The sequence below is a fragment of the Macaca thibetana genome, chromosome 6 (genome assembly GCF_024542745.1).
Source record: "Macaca thibetana thibetana isolate TM-01 chromosome 6, ASM2454274v1, whole genome shotgun sequence".
In the NCBI taxonomy this organism is placed as follows: Eukaryota; Metazoa; Chordata; class Mammalia; order Primates; family Cercopithecidae; genus Macaca; species Macaca thibetana.
The window spans coordinates 13,542,020-13,554,945 of record NC_065583.1 but is presented as its reverse complement, the minus strand read 5'-3'; the positions used below and the strand labels follow the sequence as shown (position 1 = coordinate 13,554,945).

General features: G+C 44.0%; 1 protein-coding gene across 6 annotated transcripts in view; it reads left to right on the top strand.

Moving 5' to 3' along the window:
• TENM2 (teneurin transmembrane protein 2) overlaps positions 1-12,926 on the top strand; it is a 1,303,382-nt gene that overhangs the window by 1,236,459 nt on the left and 53,997 nt on the right. For all 6 annotated transcript variants that reach the window (XM_050794625.1, XM_050794624.1, XM_050794626.1 and 3 more), the window contains 4 exons: positions 3,173-3,434; positions 4,178-4,445; positions 7,951-8,094; positions 8,613-8,862. In XM_050794625.1, the coding sequence (XP_050650582.1) occupies positions 3,173-3,434; positions 4,178-4,445; positions 7,951-8,094; positions 8,613-8,862 (924 nt within the window). The remainder of the gene's footprint in view (positions 1-3,172; positions 3,435-4,177; positions 4,446-7,950; positions 8,095-8,612; positions 8,863-12,926) is intronic.

Sequence of the window (12,926 nt, the reverse complement as noted above, 5' to 3'; positions counted from 1 at the left end):
TAGCGTCCTGTGGTGATCCCCTTCTGCTTTCATCTGTGGCTTTAGGAGTTGCGTTGTTTTCACTACTGTTTGGAGGGGGTGGCGTGTAATCAGAGAAGTCTAATTAAATACATTTAGCAGTCACCCTGCTGTGTGAAGGAGGCAACCTCTCCCTATTATCTTCTGATTGGAAACATGTACCCGTTCAGCCCCCATCAAGATGAAAGCTCTGTCATTTCCTTAATCCATTTGGGCATAGAGGAGAAATTTAAAGAAAAAGATAAGAAGAAGAAAAGAAATCTATGGGAGGGAAAAAACACTGACTTACTCTGGGCTAAAAATCACATAGACACACACACAATTATGGCATTCTATTTTAAATGCGAAGGGAACTGTGGCTACAAATCTGATCCAACACTCTTTCTGTAAAATGCACTCTGGAAAATCTTGGATATATCACAGAGGTAAGAACAGGGTTTTTTTTTTACCTTTCTCTGGCAAAGAATCTGGCCTGATTTTCTTTCTAATGCCCCAAGGTAGCCTTAAAGGCAGTTTCAACAATTACCAGCCCCCAGGAGCACTACCTTCACTCTCCCACCTCTGAAACCCAAACAAGGAGTCTAAAGATTCATATCAAATCTTCAATATTCATGAAATTTCTGATATCTCACTCATACATTTCTGTAGCCAAATTTAATTATTTTAAAGCACAGGATGGCAGATGTGTGCCTTTCAAAATTACTCTGGCCCTTGTTCATTCTTAGAAGCCAGTGTTTTTTGTTGTGGTGGTGGTTTTTGTTTTTTTTTTTTTTTTTGAGATGGAGTCTCGCTCTTGTCGCCCAGGCTGGAGTGCAATGGCACGATCTTGGCTCACTGCAACCTCCGCCTCCTAGGTTCAAGCGATTCTCCTGCCTCAGCCTCCCAAGTAGCTGGGATTACAGGGCCCGCCACCACGCCTGGCTAATTTTTGTATTTTTAGTAGAGACCAGGTTTCACCATGTTGGCCAGGCTGGTCTCGAACTCCTACCCTCAAGTGATCCACCCACCTCGGCCTCCCAAAGTTCTGGGATTACAGGCATTAGCCACCACGCCCAGGCCAGTGTTCTTGAAGAACTGACATCCTTCAGTCAATTGCTCTGAAGTCCCGTAAGACAACAGAAGAAGACATTGCTGAGTCCTTGATTTGCTATTTGTCCCTTTCTTCTGCATCCCTCTCCACTGCTTCCTGAGTAATTATGCCCCAAGTCCACTTCCCAGATCATCTATCCAACCTCCTGGATCAGTTACTCTTCAGCTTATTCAGGTTGCAAAGCTGTGGAAGTCACAAGACGTGCTTGGGAATGCTCTGAGGAATCCCACAATCTGTTGCATAGTGGCATGTGCCCCAAATATTCATGTTGATTCTACCGTGCCAAGTAGGAACAATTTGACTTCAAGACATTTGACTCTTTTCTGTACTCTATGCAGAACTATCCCCAGCAGTGTGCATGCCCAATAAATAAACACATAAATAAAGTAATTAATAAGTAAACTATTGTGCTGTACACGCTCTGATATTTATCTTAATATTCATATGCTCCCTGTTCATTCACATTTACTGAAAAACACCAAATGTGTTACTAAGATTGGATGAAACCAGCGAGTCAAGTATATTTTTACCGAGTTTTTACTGTGATCCAAGTACCCTTAGCTGCTGGGGATTCTGAAGGGAGCAAGACAGACAGCACCACTGCCCTCAAAGAGATGAAATTCTAAGGCCAGGTGCAGTGGCTCACACCTGTAATCCCAGCACTTTGGGAGGCAGAGACAGGCAGATCACAAAATCAGGAGATCGAGACCATCCTGGTTAACACGGTAAAACCCCGTCTCTACTGAAAATACAAAAAATTAGCTGGGCGTGGTGGTGGGAGCCTGTAATTCCAGCTACTTGGGAGGCTGAGGCAGGAGAATCGCTTGAACCTGGGAGGCGGAGGTTGCAGTGAGCCCAGATCGCGCCACTGTACTCCAATCTGGGCCCCAGAGGGAGACTCCGTCTCAAAAAATAAATAAATAAATAAATAAATAAATAAATAAGAGAGAGAGAGAGATGAAATTCTAGAGGTGAGGTAAAATAAAGCTTAAAATTAGGACACTAGTCTCTGTTAACGTTCTTGTTTTCTGTTAATTGGGAAAAAGCTACCTTTATTCTACTTTACAGGTAGTACACCTCCATCCAGCTCTTAAGGAACAAACAGAAATATAGCTTAAGAACCATTGTCAAAGAAATCAGCCACAGAGCAGAGACTGATTAGAAGAATGCTGTAATGAGCTCCTCCCTGTGTCCTAATGTAGTATTGTTATGATTACACTATTTATTGAACACTCTATTAGCCTAGGACTGTGCTAAGTGCTTTACACGAATGGCCAGCAACATTTTCTGTAAAGGCCCAGACAGTAGTTTAGGCTTTGCTGGCCATGTGGCTTGTCACTAACAACTCAGCTCTGCCATTACAGCAGGAAAACAGCCTAAAACATATATAAACAAATGGGTGTAACTGTATGCCGATGAACCCTTTTTTTTTAGTCTCACTCTATCACCCAGGCTGGAGTACAGTGGTGCAATCTCGGCCCACTGCAACCTCCACCTGCCAGGTTCAAGCAATTCTTCTGCCTTGGCCTCCTGAGTAGCTGAGACTACAGGCACCCGCCACCACGTCTGGCTAATTTTTGTATTTTTAGTAGAGACAGCGTTTCACCATGTTGGCCAGGCTGGTCTTGAACTACTGACCTCAAGGGATCCATCCACCTCAGCCTCCAAAAGTGCTGGAATTACAGCCGTGAGCCACTGCGCCCTGCCCAGTAAAACTTTATTTAGCAAAACAGGTGGTGGGCCGGATTTAGCTCATGGGTCATAGTTTGTTGAGCTCCGCTCTACACTCATGATGTTTCACTCTTAGCCATGCCATGTGTATTGGTGTAATTATTCCCATTTTACAGATGAAGAAACTTAGGCTCAGAGAGGTTAGTAACTTGCCCATTGCCACTCAACTAGTAAGTAATAGAGCTTGGGTTCCAGCCCCACCTGTCTGTCTCCAAAGCCCATGTTCTCCTCTGTGCTCTGCCCATCCCATGGCCATCAGGGGAGGAGGAGAGGCATCCTGCTTTGTCTAAAGGTGAGTCTACCCTCTCATCAGCTTATTTACTCCCTCTCCAGGTTCGACCTGATCGCCAATGGAGGTGCTTCCTTGACTCTACACTTTGAACGAGCCCCGTTCATGAGCCAGGAGCGCACCGTGTGGCTGCCGTGGAACAGCTTTTATGCCATGGACACCCTGGTGATGAAGACCGAGGAGAACTCCATCCCCAGCTGTGACCTCAGTGGCTTTGTCCGGCCCGATCCAATCATCATCTCCTCCCCTCTGTCCACCTTCTTCAGTGCTGCCCCTGGGCAGAATCCCATCGTGCCTGAGACCCAGGTAGGAATGGCAGTGCCGGGGCAGGACTCTCAGGACTTCCCTAACCAAAACCAACTGGACACTGCCTCTCCCCGAGTGGACCAGAAACTAATATAGGGGAGTGAAAACAGTGGGAGCATAATAAAATTTATAGCCACCAGAGATGTAAGTTTGAATCCCTCTTGGCTGTTCTGCATGTTTGCAGATAGTCGTTCAAGACTTTGGCAGTCATCAGAGCTTTTAATAAAATAAAAACAACATACATATGTGCAACCCACCTGAAAATTGCTTTTTATTCCTGTTAGTTACAGAGATACATGATAAGAGGCACTTTAATGATCTACATTGGTGTTACGGCAGAGGGCATATTATATTATTGCCTCCCTGTTGCTTTATACGGATTGTCAGTGGAAGTTGTAGGTTCATATAATTACAGCCTCTCGTGGCCTCCTTGCATGCAGCTAGCAATAAAGCCTGCTGTTCTTATTTACATCTTTTGCCAACACTGTGGTTTTTCAAAAAGAAACACAACAGTGACCAAGAATAATTATTAATCCAAAAATCATAACCTCAGCCCCATCACTCTATGGTGGAGGATAAAGTTTTTGTTGTTGTTGTTCTTTCTCAGTGGTGGTAAGTGGTTCTTGCACCCACATAAAATGTGATGCCTCAGTGAGAGACATAGCAGACTGAGAGTATCAGGGTTACAGTTTACCTGCACAGGTGTGTTTGAGGTGTGTATCTGCCACGTGTTTCCTCTCCAGGTTCTTCATGAAGAAATCGAGCTCCCTGGTTCCAGTGTGAAACTTCGCTATCTGAGCTCCAGAACTGCAGGGTACAAGTCACTGCTGAAGATCACCATGACCCAGTCCACAGTGCCCCTGAACCTCATCAGGGTTCACCTGATGGTGGCTGTCGAGGGGCATCTCTTCCAGAAGTCATTCCAGGCTTCTCCCAACCTGGCCTACACCTTCATCTGGGACAAGACAGATGCATATGGCCAAAGGGTGTATGGACTCTCAGATGCTGTTGGTATGTTTTGGTTTCAACCACTTATTGATCAATGGATTTAGTCGTGTGTTAATTCGACCCATATTTATTGAGTTCCAAGGATATGCCAAGCACCATTCCAGTAGATAAGGACACAGTGGTCAAGAAGACAGATAAGATTCCTCTTCCATGGCTTTACATTTTGGTAAGGTATTGAGATAATAAATACAAATGAAACAAAGAAATATCAAAAAGGATAAGTGCTAATAAGAAAATAAAAGTAAATGATCTATATTGGGAAGGAGGGGCAACTGTGGCGAGTATTTAGGGAAGGCTCCACCGCAGGGCAGCATTTAAGCAAAGACTTTAATGACAAGAAGGAACCACATGAAAATCAGAAAAAGAGGATTTCAGGCAGAGAGAAGAGCAGGGTGTGTTTAATAGACAGAGAGAAGGCCAGTGTAGCTGGAGTGTAGTGGAAAAGGAAAATATTCAAGATGATGGGAGAGAGGTGGTCAGGGGCTAGTTCATGTTCCAGACACAGCACTTGTAAATGGCACAGAATGCCCCTGGATAATCAGAAAACAGGGTTTGAGGAGATCAGAAAGCCACATGCTATGTTCCAGGGCTTTGTCTTTTGAAGGAATCACGATTCCCTCCTTACGAAAGATCTTCGTAAGAGAAGGGTCCTACCGTTATCAGAGTTGTGAGCTGTAGATTAATCTTAACCTACCTTGTATCTTCCTACATGTAGAAAGCTATCTAGGAATTAATTAAAATCCAGAATCCTGTGTTCTCTTCACCAATAGTAGTGTGTATTTTAAGAACTGTAAAGATAAGTTACCAAAGTAAGAAACTAGCACCTCAGAAATTTTCACTATAATTGGCAGCCAATGTTTATCAGACTTTCCCTTCATGCAGAGAGCATTGTGCTAAATCCTTTGTCTTGGGTAACCTCTCAATAACCCCTCAAGTAGGCACTCTCATAACCCCATTGTGCATATGGGGCAGGAGGGAAAGGGTAAGAAATTTGCCCAAGATCATGCCACTGACAGGTTACACCTGCTTAGGATACAGCCCTGGATGTCTGCTTCATCAGTAAGTGGAGTTAACTTAACCAAGATAGTAAGAAGTTCCCAGAGTAACTAGTGCATTTAATATACAACACTAGCTAATCAAATATATATATATATAAAATATCTGTCTTTAGCTAATATCAAAATGACAGCCAATATCAAAAAGTAGACTAAATATTGTAATGCACTTCCATATACTCCAGCGCCTACCATTATCAACTCACGATGAGGCCTCTTTTTTCATACCCCCATCCACTCCCCTTTCTCCTACATTTTTCTGAAGCAAGTCCTAGACATCACATCATTCAATCTGTAATATTTAAGAATGTATCTCTAAAAACACTCTAAAAATATAAAAACAATATCATCACAACAAAAAAACACAATAATTCCCTAAAACCATCACATAGCCCATCATTGTTCAATATTTCAATTGCCTGACAAATACCATAAACTATTAATACTTTGTCTCAATATCCCATAAGATCCACCTTTTGCAATTGGTTGATTTCTCTTAAACTGTTTTTTAAAGTTCTTTTATCTTTCCTTATCTTTCTCTCTCTCTCTAACCTTCATAATTTATTTGTTGAAGAAATTGGGTTGTGTGCCTGTAGAATTCCCCATATAGCATGGTTGGTTGGTTGGTTGATTGATTGGTTGGTTCTCGAATTGCGTAATAATGGATATTTGGCCTGTTCCTCTGTTCCCTATATCTCCTGACAATTGATAGTTGGGCTTTGAAGCTTTCTCAGGTTCAGGTTTGATTTTTTGATTTTTTGTTCTGGCAGAACAAGGTGATAGGTGGGGCTGTGTCCTTCCGTCAAGAGGCACCTAAAGTCAAGTTGTATATTTTTTAGAGATTTCAGTAGCCATTGATGTTCATTGCCTAGTCTGTCCGGTCATTAGGGATTGCAAAATGATATTTTAATTCTATACTTTCTTCTTCATCTATTAGCTGAAATACTTCTAAGCAGAGATGCTTTCTCCTTAACTACTTGGTTATTTAAAGTACAGTTCAAATAGGAAAGAATAGATAAATGTTTGATTATTTCCCTTTAGTTACTAGTTTTCAATATAATGAGTTGATTCATCATCCAGTGGTGGCAAATTAATGTTTCTTAAATACCATTATGAACTCGTGGGCCGAAACGCATCTAGTATGTTTCAATCCATTGAAGTTATTATCCTCACTAATGGCCAAATGGCCCCATCTTTGGTCAGTGGGCACCTTTTCAAGCTCATTCCCAAATCCTTTTGACATGACCCTAATAGATTTTGATTCCTTCCTTGCTATCTAGTATGATAAAGTAGGCTGGTGTCATTGTGTTCATTTCTTACTCCAGCCATTTCTTCCAGAAGCCCTGATTCCTTTTAATGAGAAATAATATATCAAGGCCACAAGCCAGGCACTAGCAATTCTCTTTGCTGCTGGGGCTGGTCATTTGGCCTTTGTTTCTTGGCATTTTCAGAGGACAAACTAGGAAATATATAGGGTTTTTTAAAAGATAAAAATGCATCCCCCATTCGTATTGACACTTCTATATCTCAGGAATTTTTTAAAGCTGCAGAGAATCCCCAAAGGTGACACACATAGTTAAGAGTTTAATGCAGTAGGAATAGCAATAATAACAATGCCTCGTATTTCTAGACCAGCGTTCCAATTAAAAATGTATGGCATCTCAGCGCTTCATCTCATCTCTCCTTACCACATCTGTCTGAGTAATTGAGGCTTCACTTAACCCATTTTACACGTGGGGAAAATGGAGCCCCAAGGAAGCGTGAGCTTGGAGCCAAGCTAGGACTAATGTCCTTCATTTCCACCTCTCTCTCCCATTTGTCCATGTGGCAAATGCAGCATTTTTACAAACAGCTTTTGGATTCTGTTCCCCATTGAATCCCCATGTAACTGGCAGGCTGTACCCCTGCTGGTGCCTGCCTCTCCTGGCACTTTCTGGAATCCTGAGTGAACACATCAAGTGTCTTAATTTACACAAGCTATTGCTCCCAGAATCTCCATGTCAATGAGCCAGTACCATCCCAAAGGGCTTTCTCCTAGTAAGTGGAAATAAATGACACACAATATAATAAATGCATGCCGTGAACAGCAGGCTGAGAGAAACAGTCTCCTGTCCATCTCTAAAGGGGAATTGTGTCAGGTTTTCAAATGATTCCTTTCCTCCCTCCATGTCACCAGGGTCATTTTTGAAAGCCAGTCATTCATTGGAAAGGTCTTTCCATCCCCACAGAGTACTACTGTGTAAAGTTTCAAGGTTGAGTTCAACTCAAAAATCTGAATTTAATATTGTAGAATCACAAGGAGAAAAGCAATCAGCCTGCCTCTTTGAGTGAGTTTTTGGAACAGAATCTGTATTACTGCGAACACGTGCTTCTCATTCTTGCTACAGAGCTCTGGAGTAATCAAGTAAACTCTCTCTTTTCTCTCGCTCTGCCCCACCCCGTTTATCTTTCAGTGTCTGTCGGGTTTGAATATGAGACCTGTCCCAGTCTAATTCTCTGGGAGAAAAGGACAGCCCTCCTTCAGGGATTCGAGCTGGACCCCTCCAACCTCGGTGGCTGGTCCCTGGACAAACACCACATCCTCAATGTTAAAAGTGGTACGTGAACACATCTTCTTTCCCAGCCATAGCCTTGCCACTTCTCTGGAACCTTGTCTCTTTTCTCAGCATTTAAGTGGTCACACCTCCCCTTCCCTTGGTCATTTTTTCATCAAGTGCTCAAAATATGCATAGATTTTCCTACCTTCTCCTTTTATTTTATTATTTTTTTAATAGAAACAGGGTCTTGCTCTGTCATCCAGAGTGTAGTGGAGTGGAGCCATCATAGCTCACTGCAGCCTCAACTTCCCAGGCTCAAGTAGTCTCCTGCCCCAGTCTACCAGGAAGCTGGGATTACAAGCTTCTTTAGTTATCCTCCCAAGTGTCATTTTACCCAATGCCACAGCATGTGGGGTCCACCTCCCCCACTGCAGCTCTCTCCACATCGTGAAGAAGTTGGAGAGCTCCTCAAGCACTGAAGATTCCTAATTTTTCTCTTCCCCTCCCTCCCAGTTGGCCAATATACATGTCTTCCCCAGAGGGCTTCAGTAACCCCTCCCATTCTCCAACCCCCACAGGAATCCTACACAAGGGCACTGGGGAAAACCAGTTCCTGACCCAGCAGCCTGCCATCATCACCAGCATCATGGGCAACGGTCGCCGCCGGAGCATTTCCTGTCCCAGCTGCAACGGCCTTGCTGAAGGCAACAAGCTGCTGGCCCCAGTGGCTCTGGCTGTTGGAATCGATGGGAGCCTCTATGTGGGCGACTTCAATTACATCCGACGCATCTTTCCCTCTCGAAATGTGACCAGCATCTTGGAGTTACGGTAAATGGCCATACAGGCAACCTTCTGTTGCTCTCTTGCCCCCCATAACTCCTGAGTTTGATTGGGTAACTGGGGCCGCATTTGGGGTTCTCTGGAGAAGATATAGTCCTTGTGATCCAAAACTTAGGCCCAGAGTCAAATAAGGAGGTGAGAGAAATGCTTTGTGTATCTATGAAAAACCATACACAGATTTGATATGATAGTCAACAACTGACTTACAGACAAGGCTTTTAGTCTCCAGACTGGAGAACAACCGAGGCATCTTTTATTTTTAAGAAGCTCTGTAGACATACATCAAAGTTTGAGAACCACTAATGTTCATTTGCTAATTCAAAATGTTGTATTGAGCATCACTATCTGCTAGCTCTCTATAAATTCTCTAGGTCTTTGCACATTCACTAGGATAGCACTCCCTTTACTGTGTAGGCTTTGCTGTGTAATTTCTGGCCAGCCTAGGTAGATTCCTCCTGCCCATTGCTGGCTACTAAGTCTGAAGGCCAGACCCCTCTGTGCTGGGAAAAAACTGACTCCTAAAAGCTCTTAGACATGCTCTTGCCAGGAAAGTTGATTTCAGACCCTCAACTCAGGAGATCTGTAATTAGAGAGAGAAATAAGATCTATAAGAAAGGGGCAAAATTTCATTCAACAAATATTTGTTGAATGTATACCATGTCCCAGGGGCTTTCTGACTAGAAAAAAAAAAAAGTAGGGTCAAAAAAGCACCTGTTGTTGTGTTTGTGTTCTGATAAGGAGCCACAGACAAAATCATGTGGGCAAATAAAAAAATAATAATCTCCAGTATCCTTAATTGCTTTAGGGGAAATATAACAGAGTAAGAAACAGGAACTGGGGGACAGGGAGGGTACATGGATGAGGAGGCTACGTAAGATGAATTAGTTGGAGAAACCTCTTGTACTAGGTGATGTTTGGCTAGGATCTGAGTGATAGACGTCAGCCATGGGGAGATCTGGAGAAAAGCACTCAGGCAGAGAGAAGTTGTTCAAAAGCCCTATACCAGCCAGTAGCCTGACTGATTTAAGGACTGACAGAAGCCTAATGTGGCTGGAGGGTGGTGAGCTCAGGGAAGGGTACCTCAATGCATCAGAGTCTCACTAACCACTTAGACAAGAGTACATTGTATTTCAATGAACAAGCAATGGAGGTTGAAGTAGGGAGTGGGGTGGAATTGATATGATCTGATTTCCATTTTTTTTAAAGATGACTCTGGCTATTGTGTGTGGAGTAGACTGTAGGACTGCAGGAGTTGAGGCAGGAAAACCCATAGGGAAGCTGCAGCGATTGTCCAGGATTGGGGCAATGGTGATTTGAACCAGAATGGTAGCAGAAGAGAGAGGAGTGCTCCAATTAGTGTCCAATTAGATTTTGAGATAAATCTGATAGGATTTGCTGATGGATCAGGTATAAGGAATGAACAAAGACAGAAACGAATCAAGGGCCCTGCCTAGGATTTTGGCCTGACAAATGAGTGAATGATGGCGTCTTCTGAAGCAGCCTTAGCCTCTCTCCTAGAAGGAGCTGCAGGTTGCACTTGCATTTGAGAGTCTCTGAGGCCCCATCTGGGAGAAATATCAGTGGCCTGCCCCCAGCAACTGCTGCTGAGCATTCTTGGGAGCTGAGAGTGTGCCAGGGACTGAGAGGAGTAAAAAGAGAGGAGAAAACAGGAGCTTCACCCTGAGGAGGTTGCAGCCTCAGTGATCCAGTGGGCACGTATTGAGCATGGAGGTGAGCCAGGCATGTTCTGGGCTCTGCGGTGCAAAAGGGGATGAAACACAGGCTCAGAAAACACCCATGTGAGCATGAGAGGTAGCACCTGGGGAAGTCAGTGCAGTTCAGGCTGAGCTGAAGGGCCAAAGGCCAACCATCATGGAGATCCAGAGACAAGCCTGGGGTGGAGGAGGGGGCATGGTAACCAGAGGGTGAACAATGAGAGCAAGAAGGAGACACGTGGGAGGAGGCCAGGTAGCCTTCACACTGCCAAACTGGCGATCAGACAAAACACTTTTCCTAGACTTACCCATCCATATAGATTCCCTTCCCAAGATGTTTTTGTTTGTTTTTTTAATCCTAGGAAAGCCTCCTTTTCTCAGGCACCCTGTGGGCATCAGAGAACCATGGGAGAAGGCAGAGCAGGGTGGAGGTAGCACTGTGCTGTACCATTGCCTATAGGAAAAAAGGGTGGAAGTATTTCATGTGGCCCTTGTAGTCTTCCACATCAGGCCTTTCCTCCTTTGTCACCGTTCTTCCTGCTCAGAGGCTAATCAGCCCTCACTTGGTACAGTCCCACCTCCAAACCTTCACTCTTGCTGCTTGCTCTGCTTAAAATACCCTCCCTACCTAATCTACCACATCACACCCACCTGCAAGGCGCAGCGTCAGGGCCCCCTCTTCCATGTAGCCTGATTTCCCCAGCAGAAGCGATTCTCACCCACCTCTGAGTCACTGCACTCTCTGATCTTAGAGTTGATGCCACTGAATGCCTTGTTGTCATTATGTCTATGTAAGTCTGTAGGGCCCAAGCATGTGAACTTCTGCAGGGCATACCCCTTGGTCATCTTTGTCCCTTTAATGCCTAGAGGAGGTCCTGGCCCACACTAGGTGCTCAAGATAGGTTGCTTAAATTAAAGAAAACACAGACCCATCTCCTCCCTCTTGTTGGAGTTATCCCTGACTCCATGTCTCTCAAGCTGTGGAGGTCACAACGTCAATGGTGCAAGCTAAGGGCCCAATCAGAGCAAGTCACGCCATGCGCACGTGGTGACATTAGGACAGCTTGAGGCGGAATATGGCTCCCAATTTCCCTCGACAGCTGTGTGATTTTTTTAACTGCCTTTAGCCTTGTTCTTACTTTCATCAGCCAGGTACCCAGAGCCGATTAGAAGTTAAGCTTTTACAAGAACACTGGTTTTATTCTTCTTTTCTTCCCACTACATACCTGAAAACAAAGGGCTGTCAATCCCCTCTCTTCAAAACAGCAACCAGCAGGGGGAGGGAGGGGGAGGAAGAGACCTGTCTTGCTTATGTCTTTTCTCCATTGTGAGTTGGCAGCTGAATGATTCAATTTCGGGAGTCAGTGCCCGTCCCTATCTCGCTTACCCACCCCAGAGCTGAGCCTCTGAATTGGGATCCTATTGAAATGTTTCCATGGTTCTCTTGCTATCCTTCCCCGTTCCTCCTTCCTTTGTCTCAAAACATGCAGGGACAAGTTCTATACACTTAAATAACTTCTGATGCTACAAAGAGCCTTCTCTTAGGTAAAATGGTTATCATCTGTGTGCTCTGATTAGGCGGACATTTAGGACATTTTTCATACTCCTTTCCCATAAAAGCCTGATATCCCATCTTTACTCGTCCATTTCCCACCACCCTTTCCAAGTGGTCTCAGGAAAACCTAAGCCCCCGGAGCAGAGTAAATTTGTCAGTCACTAACATTATAGGGAGAATTTCTCTCACAGAAAAATCTTTCCTCCCTCCCCAACTTTAGAACATCTTAGGAATTAGACCTCAGTATAAGGCAGTGAATTACATGGGATGGGACAATATCTCTCTACCTTTTTTTAGCTTAGCTCCTTTTAATGAACATAAGAATCTCACATTTTCCATAATTTTTGAAATTCCAATTCTTTTTATTTTTTAAACATAAAGTAATATTATGATATTAAACATGCTTTTTTCCAACTAAACCGCTTCTCCATGTTGACATTTTGATGGTGCTTTCAGCATGGAGTCAAGGGTACCATTCATTACAGGAGACCTTCAGAGAAGGGACTTGTCCAACCCAGATGTGTTAGTACCCGGTAGGGGGAAAGTGGGAGCCTGGGAAGGTGGGCAGAGCCAGCAGACATTGGAAGGAAGCGTCACCAAGGACAAGCTCTGCCTGAGAGTTTCAGCCAGGACAGACCCTGCTTGATGACCAGGTAGACTCTTAGGGAAGACTATGTGGTTCCACTCAAAGACCAGAAATGCTTTTCCTGTGTGGTCAGGCTTTGAAAATGGGGGTCAGGAAAGAAAAGTCATGAAGCACTCAATCCAGAATAAAAGTAAAA